Genomic DNA, 22,983 nt, shown 5'->3' with positions numbered 1-22,983 from the left:
CCCCCGCCCAGTGGAGGGTCGCCGGCGACGGTCCCCCGCACGGTGGCCGTGAGTCGGCCGCCCTGCGAGGGTCTCTCGCCGCTGACCACGGGGCCGCTGACCGTCGCCGGCGACCCTCCACCGGAGTGTCTCTCGCTCTCTCGCGGACCGCCGCTCCTCAGGGGGGGTCCCCGGGGATCCCTCGCCTCGCCTCGCCGCTGATATTTATTAAAATAAATTAACTAATTATTAAGAAATGTGTTATTTTCCAGTGTTCAATAATGGTTTGAAGAGGAATTTTCTGCAATAATAATTTATCCATGTAGCTGTCTCTAAAAACGACTGGGTACCGGTGGCAGTGTTGGTTGGCGAAAACAGCCGATCTACAAGCCCACAAAGCGTTGGGCGTTGCGAGCCTTGTGAGCTTGTAAGTCTGCTGTGTGACGTCACTCGTAAGCGCCGGAAGCGCGCCGACACACACTTCCGTTCTGAGACGAAAGGTCTGACAAGAAAGATCTGCTGAGGGAGGTGTCTCCAGGCCTGCAGCCATACCCGTCTCGCTAAAGCTGTTCCCAGTTCCCACCATTCCCACCCTCCTGTGAACAATGCAGAACTATTATCGGCAAAACGCCGTTTCCGTCCGGCCGCATTTGAACGTAACACGGACATATTTGAACGCAACACACAGTAACACAACGTCGATATGCACGCAACTTCTGTGTGTTGTTCTAACAGTTTAAGTGCCTAGTCAGCGAAATCACCTACAAGCCCCTCTTTGTTCATGTGTATGCATCCAAGGTACAGTATGATGGTTTTTTTTTGTTTTGTTTTTACTTCACTTAGGCCTGTTTAATGTTGTTTTTGTTGGCTGTGATGTAACCTCCTGCTAAGGGCTAAACGAATTTGCTAAGTGCATTACTGTTGATCAGTGGTTCTCACTCAACAGTAAACAAACCAACATAAAGTTTAAGTGTATAGAGGGTATCTGCACATTTCTAAAGTGACAATTTAAGGACTTTTTAATACTTCTAAAATGACAAATTAAACATTGGCCAGATTGGCATAAATTAGACGCAGAAATTGTGAAAATAGCAGATCTACATGTTCACAACGCCTCGCAAAAAACGAGTTATACAAAATGTAATGCCTCAACTCTTAATGCTTGTCAGGGTGGGGGGTCCCCAGTTAAAATATGATTATTTTGGGGGTCACAGCCTGAAAAGGTTGAGGACCACTGCTGTAGATGTAGAAAATATTTGCAGATATTTTATTTACCAGTGTGTTATTGTAACAAGCCCTCTTGAAAGCATGAGATTAAACCAATTTGATTTTATATTGTTATTTTATACTTAAGCTATTGAAAAATTGCAGATCCACAAGCTCACAGAGCGGCACTGAGTGCCGCGCTGCGAGCTTGTAGATCTGCTATTTTTTAAGTCATGAAAATGTGTGGAAATCTCTGAATATGGGTATTTTTTAAGGTAACATTTTTAGATACAATTTTGCTTCTGGGGGGTCCCTGGAACTAAATATTTTGAGATGTGGCCAAATACATATCATTTAGGGGTCCTTCACATGAAAACGATTGAGCACCACTGACATAGAAACATAGGTTTTTCAAAAACCCCATGAAAAATTTTCACAATTTAAAAAAAATAACAGATCTACAAGCTCTCAGCGTGGCACTCGGTGCCGCGCTGTGGGCTTGTACATCTGCTATTTTTCAATGGTTAAAGTTGCTATAAGCAGTTTTCTGCTGACATAAGCAGGAAACAGGCAATTGCTTATTTTATTTTTTTATTTGTATTTAATTATATTCAGGCGGCTAACAATGCTCCCTAAAAAGAATCTAGTCTCTGTGGCGCTTCTAGGAGAAGCGCTGTCACTAGCAGCTCATTGGTGCATGAACCAGCCGACCGGGGCGAAAAGGATTGACAGACGGGTCAACCAATCCGAACAACAACAAGAGGCGGTCCTGATTGGTCTGCTTATTGGGCAGGCTATCTGTCTATCGACCAATGATAGAACTTCTCACAGAGAAAAATTATAGTTTTGGAGGCAGATTGTGGCCCCAGGAAGTGTCACAGAGACAACATTTCTTTAGGAAGCATGGTTAGCCGTCTGAATATAATAAAGTAAAAAAATAAATAAAAAATTTAATAAGCAATTGCCTGTTTCCTGCTTATCTCAGCAGAAAACTGCATATAGCAACTTTTTAAAGCACAAAATGTGAGTGAATCCTTGTACCAGGGCCCAGAATTTGGTGCGACACCCCTGTCCTCAACGGGGGGGGGGGGGGGGGGGGGTCCACGACCCCTAGGGGGTCCGGAGTTACTGCAGGGGGTCCATGAAATTGTTGCTGGATTATTGTTATTATTGTTATTATTACCCTTATTCATTTTCAAAATGTATTACTAAAATGGTCCTGCTGCTCTTCCGTCCAGCAGGACGATGAAAAATTAAGATGAAGATGAAAAATTGCTGTGAACTTCTCCTGTTAAAGTGCCAAACCCTTTGTCTATGCCAGGCCGAAACTGAGCACACACATTCCCTGGGTGCCAGAGCAGAACCTCTATTCACACCATGGCCATCTTGGATGACATGACCACAAGGGGTGGCAGCCTGCATTACAAACCATTATAAACAATGGTCCCAAAATATGAGTTCTGTTCAACCAATTTCTTTGACCAAATTGACAAATGGGCAGATGATAACTTCAACATCCCAAAAGGATTAAATAGAAGGGCTACAGTAACTGGATTGATTTAATCCACGGTAAGTAACAATATTCAAGTGAAAGGAAATGGGGAGAGAGATGGGGAATGACATGTGGCAAAGGTCGTCCGGATCGGGAATCGAACCGGCGTCCGCCAGCAGGCATCATAGCCTAGTATGTGGTATGCGCCTGGACCACTAGGCCAGCGGGCGCCACCAAGACTTGCAATCTTTGCAGTGCTTGCTCCGCCATCATATTAACAATATCTTGTTCCTGATTAATATGCAAAAATCACAATACAGTAAGTTAATATGATGGCAGAGCAAGCACTAGTCTGCACAGATACTGTAGCAAGTCTTTGTACAGAGTAACATTTCAACCTAACTGCCATGAATATTGTGGATGTACCCATCTATTTAATCCAAATTGTCATCTGCCCATTTGTCGATTTGGTCAAAATAAATTGGTTGAACAGAACTCATATTTTGGGACCATCGCTCCATTGTTTACAATGGATTGTAATACAGGCTGCCACCCCATGTGGTCATGTGATCCAAGATTTTTGGACAGCACTTCTAACGATTTTGTCCAAAAATCACGCAAATCGGTACATGGTATCTCTATAGTCATTAAACGAAACAGGTCTTTCAGATTTTTAAAATTCCATCCTGATAGGCTAAAACTGGCTTTTGCAAGTTTGCTCCCTTTTGAACGAAATGCTTCAAATCATGAACACAGAGTTCGATGTAAGTGACATTTTGCACGCACACTCCCACTAGGCAGAGGAAGAAATGCCAGTTAAAAATGTTCAAATCAGCCTCAAGGAGGCGCTATAACAGGCAGATTTGTGTTTTTACCAGGGGCATAGTTCCGCCGATTTAAAACGAATACCAATACGGAACTAAAACTTCCTATGTTTGGCCGCTAGTGGCGCTGTTTTCCCCCCGCAAGGTACCAAAAAGAATTTGTCTTCATTGGACCCCATTCGTTTTCCCCTTTGATTTTCTAACCTTAATAAACATTGTCATAAATACTTTATGGTTCCTGTCGCTAGTGGAAAACTCCCTTTCAATCACCATGATATGCCTTTTGTGCAAATATGGCCCCATTTATGTTAAAATTGATGATAGATTTGCAGGGGGAGTGGCCAACTAAACTGATACTAGCCTGCTGTGTTCTTTGTGTGCTTTATTTCGGGGGGCTCAACACCACATTCTCCCATGTGTCCCTGCGGTTCCACGTGACCGTTGGCAGCCAATAGCATTCCTTGTGATTCCTGGGGTACCATTCGAACAATGATGGCGACACCCATACAAGGGACAGAAAAACGTCATCTTCGCAGCATAGAAACCAATGGCTTCGCATCGTCCATATTTTTTTTAACAGTCTATCATGGTTCTTACCAATAACTCCACCAGTGTAAAACTTTGTACATGTTTCATCTCAGAAGAATCTTTAAGGCCAGTGAGTTTCAGGTGGAAAAAATTTAAACTTCTACCTTTTTTTTCCAAATGAAAATGTGAAACGGGTCAAAATGACCCGAACAGAACTTAAAGGAGTAGTTCACCACTTTTCAACCTGTCTTCATATAATAGGTCCTCACTAATGTTCATGATAAAATATCACAATTTTTTTCTACTCAGTCCAAGTCTCCTAGGAGAGCTGTGGGAAGTTCAGAATCCATCGTCTTGTGACGTCATCATTCCCCCCCCCCCCCCCCCCAAAAAAAAATTAATCAATATTTTTGAAAAAAAAAGAAAATAGATTTTTATTATCGTGAGAACAATGGCTTCCACTTTAAAATTGCAACTTTGCAGCAATAGAAAGCCTGCAGTTTCTATAAGCTGGATTGGCAATCGATGATGTCACAAGACGATGGGTTTCTGACCTGCCCACAGCCCTCCTCTGAGGGGAAAAAAATGATATTTTTGAGTGAGGACCAATTATATGAACATAGGTTGAAAAGTGGTGGAGTGCCCCTTTAAGGGTTAGTATGCAAAAATCACAATACAGTAAGTTAATATAATGGCAGAGCAAGCACTAGTCTGCACAGATACTGTAGCAAGTCTTTGTACAGAGTAACATTGCAACCTAACTGCCATGAATATTGTGGATGTACCCATCTATTTAATCCAAATTGTCATCTGCCCATTTGTCGATTTGGTCCAAATCAATTGGTTGAACAGAACTCATATTTTGGGACCATCGCTCCATTGTTTACAATGGATTGTAATACAGGCTGCCCCCCCTTCTGGTCATGTGATCCAAGATTTTTGGACAGCACTTCTAACGATTTTGTCCAAAAATCACGCAAATCGGTACATGGTATCTCTATAGTCATTAAACAAAACAGGTCTTTCAGATCTTCAAATTCCATCCTGATAGGCTAAGACTGGCTTTTGCAAGTGTGCTCCCTTTTGAACGAAAAACGTCATCTTCGCAGCATAGAAACCAATGGCTTTGCATCGTCCATATTTTTTTTACAGTCTATGGTTCTTACCAATAACTCCACCGATCAGTGTAAAACGTTGTATGCGCACTCCCAAGAGGCCAAGGAAAAAACTTTGCCCTTTTCACGTCTGCTTTTTATAGTGCCACCTGGAGGCTGACTTAAGTAAAACAATTATTTTTTAAATTACTCCTTCAGATTTGTTCCAAAAATCACAGGAATCAGTACAGAGTATCGCTATAGGCAAGTGATCAAGACTGAGCTGTCCGATAATTCATATTCCATCCTAGTTGAGTGGCTTCCAAAGTTTGCAGGATTGGTCCGTTTTGAACAAAATGGCTCAAATCAGAAAAGCACCTTGTGATTTCCGTATGTCAAGGAACAAATGCCACCCTTTTCACATTGGCCTGTTATAGCGCCACCAGCAGCTCAATTTGAGAAAACACATCTTTGGAACAAAATCATGACAGGCCACAGATGACATGGCACCCTTTTCACATTTGCTTTAATATCACATTGGAGACCTGTGCTCGGAAGAGCGCTGCTCCTATTTATTTATTTATTGTTATTATTATTATTTACAATAAGTGCACTGTAACCCCTTTATGAACAAAACATGTATAAAATGCCTAACCTCCTATTTATATAACATTTTGCATTTTGTTTTTACAGCATCAAGAAATGAGTCTCCAACCTCTGTCAAGTCACCATCCGAGTCCAGCTACTAGACCACCTTCGCTTCAAATTCCTCAAGCTCTTCATCTTCAAGCGATGGCAGGAGGAGGAAGAGGTGTACAACAGTGATAGTTGTACATAAACTGGAATGATATTACATAAGCTGCAAAGGAATCGCTAGCCCCAAAACATTACTATTTATATCTAGACTGTTCCCACGCGTCAATAAGTGCCTTTTGACAATTTGTTAATGTTAATAAGACACTGTTTAGTTCTTATAATGTGTTTATAAATGTTTATAGATTACTGTTCCCACTTTAAACCAAGTACCTGCAAAATGTCTATTAACGTGTTGATAAGTGCCAACATTAACAATTTGTTAATGTTAATAGACACTGTTTAGTTCTTATAAGTGGTTTATAAATGTTTATAGATGACTGTTCCCACTTTAAACCAAGTACATGCAAAATGCCTATTAACACGTTAATAGGCGCATTGTTAACAGTCTGTTAATGTTAATAAGAAACTGTTTTGTTGTTTAAAACAGTTTATAGATGACTCTTCCCACTTTAAATCGAGTACCTGCAAAATTCCTATTAACACGTTTATAGGTGCACTGTTAACAATTTCTTAATGTTAATAAGACTCTGTTTAGCTGTTGTTAAAGAGTTTATAAATGTTTTCAGATGACTGTTCCCACTTTAAACCAAGTACCTGCAAAATGCCTATTAACACGTCAATAGGTGCATTCTTAATAATTTGTTAATGTTAATAAGACACAGTTGAGTTGTTTATAAATGTTTATAGATGACTGTTCCCACTTTAAACCAAGTACCTTCAAAATGCTTATTAACACGTTAACAAGTGCATTGTTAACAACTTATTGACGTTAATAAGACACTGTTTAGTCTTGTTAAAGGCTTTATAAATGTTTATAGATAACTGTTCCCACTTTAAACCAAGTACCTGCAAAAGTGCCTATTAACGTGTTAATTAGTGATTTGTTAATAACTTATTAATGTTAATAATACACTGTTTAGTCTTGTTAAAGGCTTTATAAATGTTTATAGATAACTGTTCCCACTTTAAACCAAGTACCTGCAAAATGCCTATTAACGTGTTGATAAGTGATTTGTTAATAATGTGTTAATGTTATTAACACGTTGCAAGCCGCGGCAGAACCCTCTGAACAGAGGTAGCGCCGAAGAAATAAGCCATTTATTTACAAACATGTTTTAAAAAAACAAAGCCCACATGATAACAACACGTACTGGAGTGCTCGACACAGCGTACATATTCATCCTGCAGAGGTCGGCGATCTTACTTTGGCGAGGCGGAGGGGAGATCAATTCCATTCGTTTACGTGCGGCGAAGCAGGGAAAGGAGCGATAGAGAAGCGGCGCCCGAACGTGATTGAAACCGCGATCCACGAACAGAGACAAAGACCAGCCATCTTGTTTGAGCTTCTTGCTGAGTTTCAACACTGGGGAGAGGATGAGGCTCCTCCTGGCCAGCCATCCATCCAGAATGTGAGTCAACGGCGTGGCCTGCTGGATATTAGGAGTATCACACCCAGCACCAGAAAATGACTGTCAGAGCATATTAACCCTTTCAGATCGCTCCAAAAAGACACAGAGAAGAATTTCCGATGTTTTTTTTTTTTTTATTATAATTTATATCAAAAGTCCGGGAATAGACGGCGTGGCTGATGGGACCCAGTAGGAAGTCCGAGGGAGTACGGCCAGGCTTAGAAGGTGTTAAGACACTGTTTAGTTGGTGTTAAGGGTTTTTTAAATGTTTATAGATGACTGTTCTCACTTTAAACCAAGTACCTGCAAAATGCCTATTAACACGTTAATAGGTGCATTCTTAATGATTTGTTAATGTTAATAAGACACAGTTGAGTTGTTTATAAATGTTAATAGATGACTGTTCCCACTTTAAACCAAGTACCTGCAAAATGCTTATTAACACATTAACAAGTGCATTGTTAACAACTTATTAATGTTAATAAGACACTGTTTAGTCTTGTTAAAAGCTTTATAAATGTTTATAGATGACTGTTCCCACTTTAAACCAAGTACCTGCAAAATGCCTATTAACGCGTTAATACGTGCATTGTTAACTACTTGTTAATGTTAATAAGACACTGTTTAGGTGTTTTTAAAGGCTTTATAAATGTGCATAGATGACTGTTCCCACTTTCCCACCAAGTACCTGCAAAATGCCTATTGATGCGTTAATAATTGCATTGTTAACAATGTGTTATTGTTAATAAGACAATGTTTCTTTGTTGTAAGAGGTTTTATAAATGTTTATAGATGACTGTTCCCACTTTAAACTAAGTACCTGTTTATAAATGTTTATAGATGACTGTTCCCACTTTAATAAGTGCATTGTTAACTATTTGTTATTGTTAATAAGACACTGTTTATTTGTTGTAACAGGTTTATAAATGTTTATAGATGACTGTTCCCACTTTAAACGAGTACCTGTTTATAAATGTTTATAGATGACTGTTCCTGCCTATTTAAGTGTTAATAAATACATTGTTAACAAGTTGTTGATGTTTATAAGTATTTGTTCTAGTTAATAAATACATTATCAAGGATTGTTTAATGATTGTAAATGACCGTTCCTCTTTAAACCAAGTGCATAAGACTTTTTCATACCCTATTAACAGTTTAATAATATATTATAAACAGTTTATACATTTTTATTAGATCCCTTACCAACGGTTAGGTTAACTTATTAACGGTTAAGTAAAGCTTTATAAACATCTTATTAACATGTGTTAACATTTAATAAAGATTATTAATGATTATTACATTCCTTATAAACATTTATTACGAATACATTTGGTTTTCAAGCGTCTTATAAGGGTTTGTTACTGTTTATAAGATCCTTTTTTAGTTACCTTAATATATTATCAATTTATTCATGTTTATTAGTTCCCTTACCAACGGTTCAGTAAACTCATAACGGTTAATTACTGCTGTGTACATATCTTATTAACATCTATTAAACTGTTAATTAATGCTGTGTAAATATCTTATTAACTTTTATTAAAGATTATTAACAGTTTATGAATGTTTATTAATTCCTTAAAAACGTTTTAGTGTCTTATAAATAAGCAATTAACAGTTAATAAATGTCTTATAAACCTCCTATTAACTTTATTGAATGCCTTACAAATGTTTATAAACAAATAATAAGGTTAATAAGCGTCTTATAAAGCACCTATTAACGGTTATAAAATGTCTTATTAACATCCTCTCAACTGTTAATAAATGTTTGTTAAATTCCTTACAAACATTAATAAGCGTCTTATAGATACAATTATTAACATTAATAAATGATCTTATTAACTGTTAATAAATGTTTATTAACAGCACCTTAGTTTAAAGTGCTACCCCTATGGATTAGTCACGCCATGGAGACTTGAGTTCAATAATATTTTTTTAGTTTTTGTCGCATTCCAAAGACAAAGATTTGATTCGAGTACATTTTCCCCCATTGATTCCGGATGGGGACCCGAATCGATTTGGGTCGGAAAACGAATGGGGGTAAATTTATTGTTATCACATTTTTGTCTTAGGAATGCGACAAAAAAAAAAGAAAGAAAGAAAAGTATCCATGACGTGAATAATCAATAGGAAAAAGTCATTTTGGGGGTGAACTACTCCTTTAATGCAACTGAACCCAAAGCAGACAAGAGATGCGAAGTATATTTGTATATAAGTATATTTATATTTGAATTAAACATTATTACATCACAGTTTCTTTAGATGTACATTTTAAACAGAACCCAGACCAAAATAAACCAATCAATTCAATTCAAATGAGCTTCATTGGCATGAGAACACATATGTTTACATTGCCAAAGCAAGTGTCGAAATGTAATTAAAACAACTGAAAATGGGGAATGAATGTACAGTTGGAGAGGGTACAGCATTGTGTAGTCTCGCGTAGCCAGAGAACTATTCCACAATCTCCGAATGCTATATAGAGTCTGGAATGGCAGCTCCCGAACGGCAAGTATCGGAAGTAGTCACTGCTGCACTGAAATGTAGTCCCATTGGAAACATAACAGAAACGCAATAGCTTAGACAAAGTCATTCGAGCGGCCTATTCTTGTTATGGGTGTATAGTTGAGAAAACGTTTGAAAACCTCATGGAGGTAACACCAACAACACCAGAGAAAAATATTGAAAGACATAACGCTTCCAGTAGGACATGCTATTGCTACTGCACCAAGGGAGCGGTTGTGTCACATCCGCTTTATCTCGCACTCATCGTTTCCACTTCCGTTTGCCAGACTGTATGCCGGGAGCATTTGCCCTAATCGCGGAGGCAACAGTCTGGCCTCGTGAGACTAAGCATTGTGTAAACAGAGCTATGTCACATTGTGTCGTTATTTCTATTGTGAGCTCCCATAACAATGACATTCATCTATCAAAATATGTTACATTTCTAAATACGAACCTTATCCTTATTTATGGATATTTGCAAACATTATAATTCAGTAAACCACTCCTTGCATGCATAACAATTATTGCATGAATATTAATGAATATGACATGTTAAATTCTGACAAATGTGGAAAAACACTGTTCTACCTTTCTGGACCAAGCAAAGTAAAATCCGTCTAACCCTAACCCTGTTCATGTTTAGTTGATTAAATCTTGTTGATGTTGTCAGCTTATACGATTCCTCTGCTTTAGTGTCCTTTTCATTGTCATTCTGGCTGAGACTGAACTAATTTAAACTAAAGGCTTTCCCCTGTATGAGTTTTCATGTGTGTTTTTAGATTACTTCTGCTAAGAAAACCTTTACCACATACTGTACAAGTATAGGGCCTTTCCCCTGTATGAGTCCTTGTGTGTATTTTTAGATTACCTGCACTAACACAGCCTTTACCACAAACTGTACACGAAAAGGGCATTTCCATTTCCCCGTTATGAGTCATCATGTGTATTTTTAGATGACCCATGTGAAGACAGCCTTTACCACAAACTGTACAAGAAAAGGGCTTTTCACCTGTATGGATCATTGTGTGAGTCTTCAGATGATGCTTGTGATTAAATATTTTGCCACACTCTGTACAACTAAAACTTTTCTTCCCTGTGTGACCCCTCATGGATTGAGTTTGTTTTGATGATTTCAGGTCCTGAGACAGCTTGCACTGTCCTCCCACATGTTGTGTCTTGTGTGATTTCAGTGTGTTTAAAGCTGACTGGTCTCCCCTGGTCTCCTCCCACTCATCACTGTCATCAGTTTCTGATTCAGAACAGTGTGAAGAGAGAAGATGGTCATCACTAGCTGGTTGTGATGTTCCACAGTCCTCTACATCAGTTTGTATTTTCATGTCTTCAGTTGAGGTGCTGGCTACAGCTGCTGTCTCTCTGTTTTCATCATCACCTTCACTTCTCACTGCTAGTAATGTCAATGTTGACCCACCAGCCTCTTCCTCCTGTTCTTCTTTAATCTGTGGAGGTTGTTGTTCCTCCTGAACCAGACTGGAGCTCCACTCCTCTCTACACACAGGGGTGTGCAGGAAGTCTAGGAAAAATATACAATGAGAGTTTACAGCAGTGTTCCCTCAGTTCACTGAAACATTGGAGCATCATTCAGTGCCCAGGTGCAGGATACACAAACAACAAAATGAAATCAAGTCTGCCCTCACTTAAAAAATAATATGGGTTCATCTTTACACCCTCAGTAGTGGCCCACCTTCTCCAATAACAGAAATAAAGACAAGGTTCTTGAAACTTACTGAGATGAGGGTGGTCTTCAGGTTCCTGTTTAAGGTGGTCTTCAGGTTCCTGTTTAATAGAAACAGTCCTGGCTGGAGAACTGATCTTCACCTGCAGACTGGACTCCACACACTGATCTGGAATGAAGAAATTAAAGCATGAAAACTTGAATAAGGACTTAGTGACGTGAATAATAAGGACTATGGTGTAATATACAAATTTGAACACGTTGATTGCTTTCATTAAAAAAAGAAAAAAAATGCTGGGATGTCCGTACAGAAAATATTGCATGTTTGAGTGATGAAGCATCCCAAACCTAGTAGCGAACTAGCTTGCATTGTTTTCAAAGGAGATGGTGGACAGGATCAGGAAACAAAAGAACATTTTTACATGTAATCTGAGAGGCTTTGAGCACTTTTTTTTAGTTCACCTGGATGTGGGAGAAGTTCACCTGGATGTGGATGTGCATTAGTCCCACGCTGGTGAATGCTAACCTGGTGAAACCTAATCCTAACCTCAGTAAAACTATGCCTAACCCTAATCCTAACCCTACCTCAGTAAAACTGTGCCTAAACCTAACCCTAACCTGAGTAACCTCAGTAAAACTATGCCTAAACCTAACCCTCATCCTAACCTCAGTCAAATTATTCCTAGTCCCCGAAGGAGGCACAGCCTGCTCCACCGTGTGCCCAAAAACGAGCACTCCTGTTCTCAATCTAACTGAATCTCAAACTAACTGTGACGTCGCAGCTTTAGCCGATAGAGAAGTGAGCGGCCAGAAGGGCCGCAAACTTCTAGTTATTATTATTAATTAGATTAAATACAATATATAACTTGGCAAACTCAACAGTGGCGACGTGGATCATGGGGAATACCTTGTCAAAGTCATCATATCGCAGTCAGCAAGTTTCTTTTATAAGTGTGTGGGGGGGGGGGGGGGGGCATTAATTGTTGATTTAATTTGGTCAAGTTGACACAGTCAGATTGTTTAAACCTCTGCTTCAGTATTCAGGACTTGTCACTGTCATGTTGCAGTTTGAATAATTTTACAGTATCACATCTGTTAGATTGTTTTGACATCATGTTGTATGACACATTGTCAAACTAAAGTAAAGTCTAGCATTTCATCCACAGCAGTTTCAAATTAACTAGATAGTGCTGTATTTTTACCTGTATGTCTCCTCATGTGTTTTTCGAAACTGCGCATATAAACAAATATTTTAGCGCAAACTGTACAAGTAAATCGCCTTTCCTCAGTATGAGTTCTCATGTGCATCTTCAGCTTATCTTTTCGAGCAAAGCCTTTGGCACAAACTGTACAAATAAAGGGCTTTTCCCCTGTATGTGTCCTCATATGTCCATCCATGTCGGTATAGCGGTTGGCACAGATTGTACAAGTAAAGGGCTTTTCTCCTGTATGAGATCTCATGTGTTCTTTCAGCTTATCTTTTCGAGCAAAGCCTTTGGCACAAACTGTACAAGTAAAGGGCTTTTCCCCTGTATGAGTCCTCATGTGTAACTTCAGCTTATCTGTTCGAGCAAAGCCTTTGGCACAAACTGTACAAGTGAAAGACCTTTCCCCAGTGTGTATCCTCATGTGTCGGTTTAGATCTCTCAGTATGCCAAACCCTCTGCCACACAATGTACAATTAAAGCCTTTGTTCCCTTTGTGACTCTTCACAGATGTAGTTTGTTTTGAAGATGTCAGGTCCTGGGACAGCATGTTGCTCAAAGTTAGTCTTTGTCCTTTAACATTTTGTGTTTTGTGTGATTTCAGTGTGTTTAAAGATGGCTGATCATCCCTGGTCTCACATTCATCACCATCTTCTGTGTCAGATTCTTCACTAGGCTGCCACTCATCACTGTCTTCCGTCTCAGTTTCAGAACATTCTGAAGGGAGGAGCTGCTCATCACCAGCTGGTTGTGATGTTCCACAGTCCTCTACATCTGCTTGTGTTTTCATGTGTTCAGTTGAGGTGCTGGCAAGAGGCTCTGTCTCTCGGTTTTCCTCATCTTCATGTTTCACTGCTAGTAATGTCAACGTTGACTCAGCAGCCTCCTCTGGACTATGAAGTAGCTCCTGTAGGTCCACTTCAATCTGTGGAGGCTCTGGTTCCTCCTGGATCAGATTAGGATTCCTCTCATGCTGTTCAATGGGAACCTCCTCGTTGCACACAGGGTGGAGCAGGAAGCCTAGACAAAAGATGAAATGAGAGTAAAACACTGAATATTTGAACTTGAGAGAAAGAAAATCAACAGAGACTAGACTAGAAGACAAGGTTGTCACGCTACGGGCAGAGTCCATCCACAGAGCCTAGTCCTTCCAAGCACCAGAATTCCTCTCACAGAAATTTGGTTCTGAATCTGAATCTGGTTCCATTTGTACACTCTAGAGTTACAGACCCATATCGGTTTTGAAACACATTTCACCTCAATAAAATTGGCACACATCTAACTACTATAAGAGCTCATGTAAAAAAGGAAAAAGAAAATCATAAAAAATATTGTTTTTTAATAAAAATAAATACCAATACCAATATTTTCCAATATTAATTGCTTATGGTAATATCGTCCGGCCAATAATATCAGACATCCCTATTGTCCGTAGTTAATCACGCGATTAATCCCAAGTTAATCACATATTTTGTATCTGTTCTATATCTACCTTAAACAGATATTAATACTCATATCAACAAGGAAGTAGACACATACTTGCTTTATGCAAATGCAGCATGTTTATTATTTTTGGAATAATGACAAAACATTGTCCATAATAGGCCTAACAAGCATATAACAACTTGAGAAAATATCTGCTTCCATTAGGACAGATTAATAGTGAAAGGACCACCACTCATCTGCCAATAGATTTAGGTGAGGTGCTGCATGCCTTAAGAAGGTCTAAGACCAAAAGCTTGCACTTTATTTAACTGAAAATAAAGAACATGATTTTGCACACTTTTGAGTGTGCAGAGGCTCCCTTTAATTTTTCATTAGGACAGATGTAAAATAAATAAACGTTTATACTTGGCATTCGATCACTCAAACCTCAGCATCCCTATTCTAAGGGGATATTCACCAAAAGTAGCGGATCTACAAGCTCACTATAAGATGCAAAGCTTGTAGATAGGCCATTTTTGGTGAAGAGAGTTGGTGTATGGAAAAAATAATTCAAGTACAGTGCAGCTCTGGGGTGTTTTAAAAGCAAGCATAGGGGCATTTGAGGGCCTAAAGTGGTTTAACTGAAGTAATAAGCTATTGATACATTCTAAATATTATCAAAGTATTCTGAGGCACCCTGGACTGGTGTTACTACTTCACTATGAGAAACCCAGCTGTTATGTTATGATGTAGACTCTGGAGTCACTGTGATGGCTCGTTGGAGATGTGTGGCACAAGGCATACAGTATGCCAAGTTCTCTGGCGGTTGTTGCATGCCTTCGGTGGTCACTGTCAGCGTGTTGGTGTGGGGGACTGGGGAGCCCTGTATACAGGATGTATGCTTCTCCTGTACAAGGTAGAGACGTACTGTTTTTGGGAGCGTGCGTGTCTAGGGCTCGTGCTGTCTGCCGCCGCACGCTGTTCTCGGCTGTGCGCGACGCCGTCAGCGGTAATAATTGTGGTTGTGCTTGTCTGCTGCAACAATCTCAGCTGTTTTGTCTGTCTGGTACAACTACTACTAGCCCTGCTGCTAGCCGCATCTCGCACTGACTGTTGTCAGTTAACCTCGCGTCACCAGGCTTTCTGGGGGAAAGCCTGGTATTCGTTTACTAAACAGGTTGTTTGATCCGGTTTAGACCGGATGACATCCTACGCCATTGTGTAGTCAAAACAGACAACACTTTGGCCGGAACTACCAAACCGGAATCAGTTTTAACTAACCTCGCCTACGCCTACCAGGTTGCCTGGTGTTCGTTCACATCAGGCCGTTTGGTTTCCGCTCAACGCAGAAACCACTAGAAGAAGCGGCTTGATTTGGTTCCCGCCATTTGTTTCCACAATCACTATTAAAATGCTTGAGTAGTCTAGTGTAGTCTTGCCAGTCGCTACGAGTTGAAAGATGCATATACCAAACACATTTTTCAAAAGCAAAACTACTCCCCATCAAGGAGTTTATTAGGTAGGCCCTAAAAGTATGTCCTTGAGCGCACAGGAATTATTTTGGGTTAAAACTGTTTCCGGTGGATAGTTCCGGCCAAATTGTAGTCCCTTGAGTACTACAACATGACGTGTTGTGGTTTCCGCTCCAGACCGGTTACAAGCCCGAAAAGTGAAATGATCCCAGACTAGTTTTAACCAAAAACAAAACTACTTGCGCATGCGCTAACTACTTGCGCATGCGCTAACTGGGTTAAAACTGATTCCGGTTTGGTAGTTCCGGCCAAAGTGTAGTCCGTTTTGACTACAAAATAACGTAGGATGTCATCCGACCGGATGTCATCCGATGTCATCCGACCGGATCAAAACCCCGAAATTGGAAGCGATCCCAGGCTAGTTATCAACGCATTCACTTCCTCACTCTCTATACCACGGAGCGCACAAGGCTCAAAAATCACTGCGTTAATCGCATATAAAAAAATTGACAAAAGGATTTTTTTTTTTTTTTGCAACAGTGCTGTATATCTTGAATGCCGAAAATAGCAGATCTACAAGCTCGAAGGTGAGCTTGTAGATCTGCTCTTTTAGACGGGGGGCTCTCTCCATTCCGACATGTCGCCACTCCGACAGTGATTTCTAATTGTCGGAGTGGCGGTACTAAACCAATTTTGCAAACGTCCTACCACTCCGACAGAAAACGTATCGCCACTCCGACTAGTATAGTCCTCGAAATGACGTCTCCTCCCCCCCCTTCTCTCTCTCTCTCCCCTCCTCCGCTATTATGATCGTCTCCCCCCCTTCTCTCTCTCTCTCTCTCTCTCTCCCCTCCTCCGCTATTATGATCGTCTCCCCCCCCTTCTCTCTCTCTCTCTCTCTCTCTCTCTCTCTCTCTCTCTCTCTCTCTCTCTCCCTCCTCCGCTATTATGATCGTCTCCCCCCTTCTCTCTCTCTTTCTCTCTCTCTCTCTCTCTCTCTCTCCCCCCTCCTCCGCTATTATGATGCGCACGCACTAAAAAAAAGAGAGAGAGAGAGAGCCAAGCCGATCATCATCATCATCATCATCATAACTAATATGTAGCCTATTTGCGCAGCCTAAAAATAATATGCTTGTGGTTTCATTCTTTTGATATGGGGGTGGGGGTCACCCAACAGTTGTGCGTAGGGCAGAGTGACGCGGGTTGCTGGCGGCGCGGCTGCCGTCTCTCTCTTTCTCTCTCCGAGTCCCTCTCCCTCTCTCTCTCTCTCTCTCTCTCTCTCTATATATATATATATATATATATATATATATATATATATATATATATATCGGAAACGCATCTTATGTTACATCAGTATTAGGTCTACATTAGTATCAATCATCTGATGATCATTTGATTAGGCCTGGCTATATAAAATGTTGAAATGTAACCATCTGATGCGCGCACGCACGCGTCGGGTCTAACTCTGTTTCACACACAAATTTCTCACTCTCTCTCTCAATCTCTCATCAAATAAAATAAAAGTTTGCATCTGTCTTATCTGAAGGCCTATTTCTCTCAATGAGAGATGCACTCACTCACTAGGCAACCTTCTAATTCTCTCACTCGTTATGTCAGGAAGTTCAGCGCAGTTCCGTTTCAGCTGTGAGACTCACAACCCTCGATCACCACCAAGAATTGCCTTTGCTTTGATCTTTAATTGGTGATCAAGTGGGGACCACCATATTCCTTTGATGTCACAGCAGGAGCTAATGACCGGGCAATTCACACATCCATTGTTTGTTTTTCCTTGAAAGCAAATAATGACCGCGCTAATTGATTCATTGGTAACTGGGAGCTATACCAGTGGTTCTCAACCTGTGGGTTGGGACCCAAATTATTTTGTCCCCAGATGATTAACTTAATATGCATCTCTTTGTCCCCCCCCCTTTCTCTCTGTTTGTTCTTTCTTTCTTCTTCTTCTTCTTCTTCTTTTCTCTCTCTCTCTCTCTCTCTCTCTCTCTCTCTCTCTCTCTGCTATTTGATGCGCAAAAAAAGAAATTAAGCCGATCATGAGCATAATACAAATGTATTTGCGCCGCCCAAAAATAGGCTAATCATGGCATGCATGCGAGCGTGCGTGCAGTGATGATGGGGACGCGGTGGTCAGTCACCCAACAGGGCCAACAGCCAGTTGTGCGTCGGGCAGACGCGCACCAAAATGGCTTGCAGGCAGCGCGGCTGCCGTGTCTCTCTCTCTCTCCCTCCCTCTCTCTCTCTCTCTCTCTCTCTCTCTCTCTCTCTCTCTCTCTCTCTCTCTAGATAAAGTAGGTCTACTATGTTCTATCCGTCTGTCTTTCAATGTTATATGAGATACTTAAAGTGTGGTTCCTGTGGAACTTTCGGCTTTCTAGGATCTCCTTTTAGTTGACCTTGTACCAGTGATTTGTACCGTCATGAAACTGTACTTTTTTCTATTGCAAACTTAAATAAATTATTCAATGAATCAATCAATCTCTCTCTCTCTCCACTTGATGCGTGCGCACTAAAAAATAGAAAAAATAGGGCTTTATTGGCATGACCCCCCCCCCACACACACACACCTCACCTATAAATAAATTTAAAAAAAGCTTACCCCCTGTAAAAGTGATTGCACAAAATGTAGATTATTATCCTATTGGGCCTATACCCATACAAAATCCACCATTTCCAATCAAATTATATTATTGTAATTGGATTCAGCAATAAGGAAATAGTATTGAATTAAAAAAAAATCCTAAAACAATAATTTGATTACAATAAATGTACACCCATAGAATGTAAAAATATAGATGTAGAACACAGAATCAAAAACGGATCTAGAACACATAGAATTCATAGATCTATACAGAAATCCCACAACACACACACTGTGGATCAGCACTTCTTAAACAATTTACTTGTACAGTAAGGTACAGTACACACACACCCAAACACACACAGGGTAGGTATAGCCACGAATGTCCGTTTTCGTATTATATGCACGTAGGCCTGGGGCGGTATGGACATTTTGTTACCGCGATTACCGTCTTCCCATTTACCGCCGGTACTGCGGTAATTACCGCACCCCCGTATCTATTAATTAAGGTTCGGCGATAAGCCAAAATATTGCAATCATCTTCCCAAAAGGACGGGCGACACAGCCTGACTGCCCGAGTTATACTTCTCCGTACAGCACAGCGTGTCTGGCTTTCAAAGGAGCAGATCTACAAGCTCACAACACGTCGCATCCGCGATGCGTTCTGAGCTTTTAGATCTGCACTGTCGGGTTACCATAGTAACGTAGGCAAGCTACGTAGGCTAGCTACTTGGGCTATTCAGACACAAACAGCTGAAGGAAGGGTTGTCAGATCGTGTACAGTGATTCTGTAAACTCACGTCACGTCTCAACTCTCAAATCGCAGTGATTGAGTGCTGCTATATACAGGTTTTAGTTACAAGACTTGACAGAAAAGGTTATAAAATCGCCGACGCGCCGCTGGACGGAGCACAACGTGCGACGGAGAAAGTAAAATAGTTTCTCCACAGTGGAGAGGCGACACAGCCTGACTGCCCGAGTTATACTTCTCCGTACAGCACAGCGTGTCTGGCTTTCAAAGGAGCAGATCTACAAGCTCACAACACGTCGCATCCACGATGCGTTCTGAGCTTTTAGATCTGCACTGTCGGGTTACCATAGTAACGTAGGCAAGCTACGTAGGCTAGCTACTTGGGCTATTCAGACACAAACAGCTGAAGGAAGGGTTGTCAGATCGTGTACAGTGATTCTGTAAACTCACGTCACGTCTCAACTCTCAAATCGCAGTGATTGAGTGCTGCTACAGGTTTTAGTTACAAGACTTGACAGAAAAGGTTATAAAATCGCCGACGCGCCGCTGGATGGAGCACAACGTGCGACGCGGTGGAGAAAGTAAAATAGTTTCATTTTCGGCTTTAGTCCACGCGGCCCGCGCTCCGCCAGTAATCCGTATGAATAAAAAAAGATATGCCACAACACAAGGTAGCCTATGTATTAACATCCTTGTGTCGAGTGGATTACAGAGAAAGAGTTGTGCTCCGTACTCTATCTATGCCCTGCGTGCAGCCGTGCACTGTGTACACTGCAGGTCTCTGTGTGTGAGTGACGTATGTGGCTTCCAACGTGTGGTACACGGCCCAGAGCAGAGCGGCATGGAGCGCATGCGGTCCTCGCTTCTCCCCCGTTTTAAAACTCGCTTGTTTTCCAATAAAAAATAGACCTTTTTTTTGTCTTTTTACCGCGGTAAGCACAATGACACCGCGGTAGACCTCGGTATACCGCGGTACGGCGGTTACCGCCTCCAACCCTATATGCACGAAGGGAAATTCGTACTATTAGTACTTTTGTAGGGCGAGAACAGGTTGCAACCGTATAGCTGCTCAGATCCACCGCTCTACTTCAAACCGAGGTTTGTTTTTTTTAATCTCTGTGCTGCTAACTTCCCATTCTAATTGAGCAAAGGCATTTAAGCTGGTAAATCTGTGCAAACCACTTCAGCCCACTTAAAGTCGGTAAAGATCAAGGGGTTGGTTCCCCTTGATCTTTACCGACTTTAAGTGGGCATAATATGTTCACAGCAGGGAGCTGACGACCTATTGAAACGCCATTCACACCTATATCACGGTTTATTTGTTAAATGAGGAGACACATTAGACATTATGAATGAGTTTGGAGAATGAGTTTGGAGAACGAGAGAGAGAGAGAGAGAGAGAGAGAGAGAGAGAGAGAGAGAGAGAGAGAGAGAGAGAGAGAGAGAGAGAGAGAGAGAGAGATCAGTGTTGAACGTATCCAGCATCTAAAAAAGAAGCCAATAATAATAATAGAAAATGTCCAAATTACGCACTTTCCTCATTTGCAGTGGTGTAAGTAACTGGATCCAAATATTGTACTTTTACTGTCTCCACTACAATTATTTCAAAACTTTAGTTACTAGTAACTTTGCAGATATAAATTATTAGCCTATATTATTAAACATACATTAATGCGCTTTAGCCCTATTCTATACCTTCGCTATTTAAAAATAGGCGATCTACAAGCTCACAACGCGTCACAATGTGACGTGTTGTGTGCTTGTAGATCTGCTATTTTCAACCATTTTGTACTTTTACTTTTGGTACTTTAAGTACATTTTGATGACAATAATTTCGTACTTTTACTCAAGTACATTTTGAATTCCAGACTTTTAGGCTACTTGTAACGGAGTACATCTACATTGCAGTATTGATACTTTTACTAAGTACAAAATGAGAGTACTTTTTCCACCTCTGCTCATTTGTTATTTTTCATATTTCCTAAATATGACAGAGTTGCTTCGGAAATATCTAATCTGCTAGTTCACGTTGGTCGCGCTGTGATGCGTTGGTGAGCTTGTAGATCAGCTATAATTATGTGAAAGTGCACAGTACTGTGCTGATCCAATTACATTTCAACATACAGCATTTTATTGAGTTGGTAATTAAATCATTAGGCCTATTGATATGATACCCTTAGAGTCTTAGACACTTGACTTCAGACCTGTTGTTTGAGATTTGGTTGTTTCTTTCGGGGAAATCCCTCTAAGGCCTATAAACCAAATGCTGGTAAACCACTATAACAATTATCCAGAATTTTGAGGTGGAAACATGGAGAATGCACAGGCTTAATCATACATGTGCATACATGTGCTGGGAGTGAGAACCATAAGTTTAATGTAACTTGGAGTTGGAGGAGAGCAGAGCTAGAAAGTTATTAGCGAGTCCAGACCACGGAGCTGTGGCTCTTGCACTAATTGGTTTGGCCTACTTTTACGGCTTTTTTAATTGATTGATTGATTTCGTGTGTGTGTGTGTCTGTGTGTGTGTTTCTTTCTGGGTTAAACCCGAATCTCTCCGGAGGCTGAGCATAATACATATTGGAGACGGAAAAAAAAGCTCTGCTGTTTGCTCTACGTAAGCTTTTTTTATTTATTTATAGGTGAGGTGCAGGGGGGGGTTTCATGCCAATAAAGCCCTCTTTTTTCTTTTTTTAGTGCGCATCGAGTGGAGAGAGAGATTGATTGATTAATTGAATCATTTATTTAAGTTTGCAATAGAAAAAAAGTACAGTTTCATGACGGTACAAATCACTGGTACAAGGTCAACTAAAAGGAGATCCTAGAAAGCCGAAAGTTCCACAGGAACCACACTTTAAGTATCTCATATAACATTGAAAGACAGACGGATAGACTTTATCTAGAGAGAGAGAGAGAGAGAGAGAGAGAGAGAGAGAGAGAGAGGGAGAGAGAGAGGGAGGGAGAGAGAGAGAGAGAGACACGGCAGCCGCGCTGCCTGCAAGCCATTTTGGTGCGCGTCTGCCCGACGCACAACTGGCTGTTGGCCCTGTTGGGTGATTGACCACCGCGCCCCCATCATCACTGCACGCATGCTCGCATGCATGCCATGATTAGCCTATTTTTGGGCGGCGCAAACACATTTTTATTATGCTCATGATCGGCTTGGCTCTCTTAATTTCTTTTTTTGCGCATCATATAGCAGAGAGAGAGAGAGAGGGGGAGAGAGAGAGAGAGAGAGAGAGAGAGGAGAGAGAGAGAGAGAGAGAGAGAGAGAGAGAGAGAGAGAGAAAGAAAGAAAGAAAGAAAGAAAGAAAGAAAGAAAGAAAGACAGACAGAACGAACAGAGAGAAAGGGGGGGACAATCTTTTTTCCTTTTTTGTGGGCATCATATAGTGGAGAGAGAGAGAGAGAGAGAGAGAGAGAGAGAGAGAGAGAGAGAGAGAGAGAGAGAGAGAGAGAGAGAGAGAGAAAGAAAGGGCGGGCAGGGGAGAGAGAGAGAGAGAGAGAGGGAGACGGCAGCCGCGCCGCCTGCAGCCCTGTCTGCCCGACGCACAATTGTCAGTGAGACGTTTTCTGTCGGAGTAGCGACATGTCGGAGTGGTGATATGTCGGAGTGGCGATATGTCGGAGTGGCGATATGTCGGAGTGGCGGGATTGACCCCTTTTAGACACAATGTGCGACAGATGTTTGACTTGACTGTCCTCCCTCCTCCCGAAGTTGAACTGTAGAAGCACTCTGCAAACCTTTCAGGATGGTTTGTTAGAGATGCGATGTTGAGATGTTTTTATGCAGCGGCGTTGAATGCTATCAACGCACAGAATGGGAATTTGTCACGTTTTAGACTTTTGAATGGTGCAGTAGGTGAGATACTGAGCTATCAGTAGGTCGTTGTCGCCATTAAATATGTTGATGGCAGGAGGTTTTTGTCATCATTCAGTGGGTTGACAAAAGTCAATGAAATGAAGATTTACGATTCTGTCCCCCTGG

The 22,983-nt window shown here is 41.0% G+C and overlaps 1 protein-coding gene across 1 annotated transcript in view; it reads right to left on the bottom strand.

Moving 5' to 3' along the window:
* Positions 1-22,983, bottom strand: part of LOC308289895 (uncharacterized protein) — a gene marked incomplete at its 3' end in the record, with an annotated part of 44,685 nt that overhangs the window by 9,307 nt on the left and 12,395 nt on the right. Inside the window, exon 3 of the mRNA XM_080731664.1 lies at positions 13,643-13,768. Within this exon, the coding sequence (XP_080587790.1) occupies positions 13,643-13,768 (126 nt within the window). The remainder of the gene's footprint in view (positions 1-13,642; positions 13,769-22,983) is intronic.

This window comes from Nannobrachium achirus (assembly GCF_963921795.1).
Source record: "Nannobrachium achirus genome assembly, chromosome: 1".
Taxonomy (NCBI): Eukaryota; Metazoa; Chordata; class Actinopteri; order Myctophiformes; family Myctophidae; genus Nannobrachium; species Nannobrachium achirus.
The sequence above is the reverse complement of the archived record's forward strand: the minus strand, read 5'-3'. Positions and strand labels throughout refer to the sequence as shown.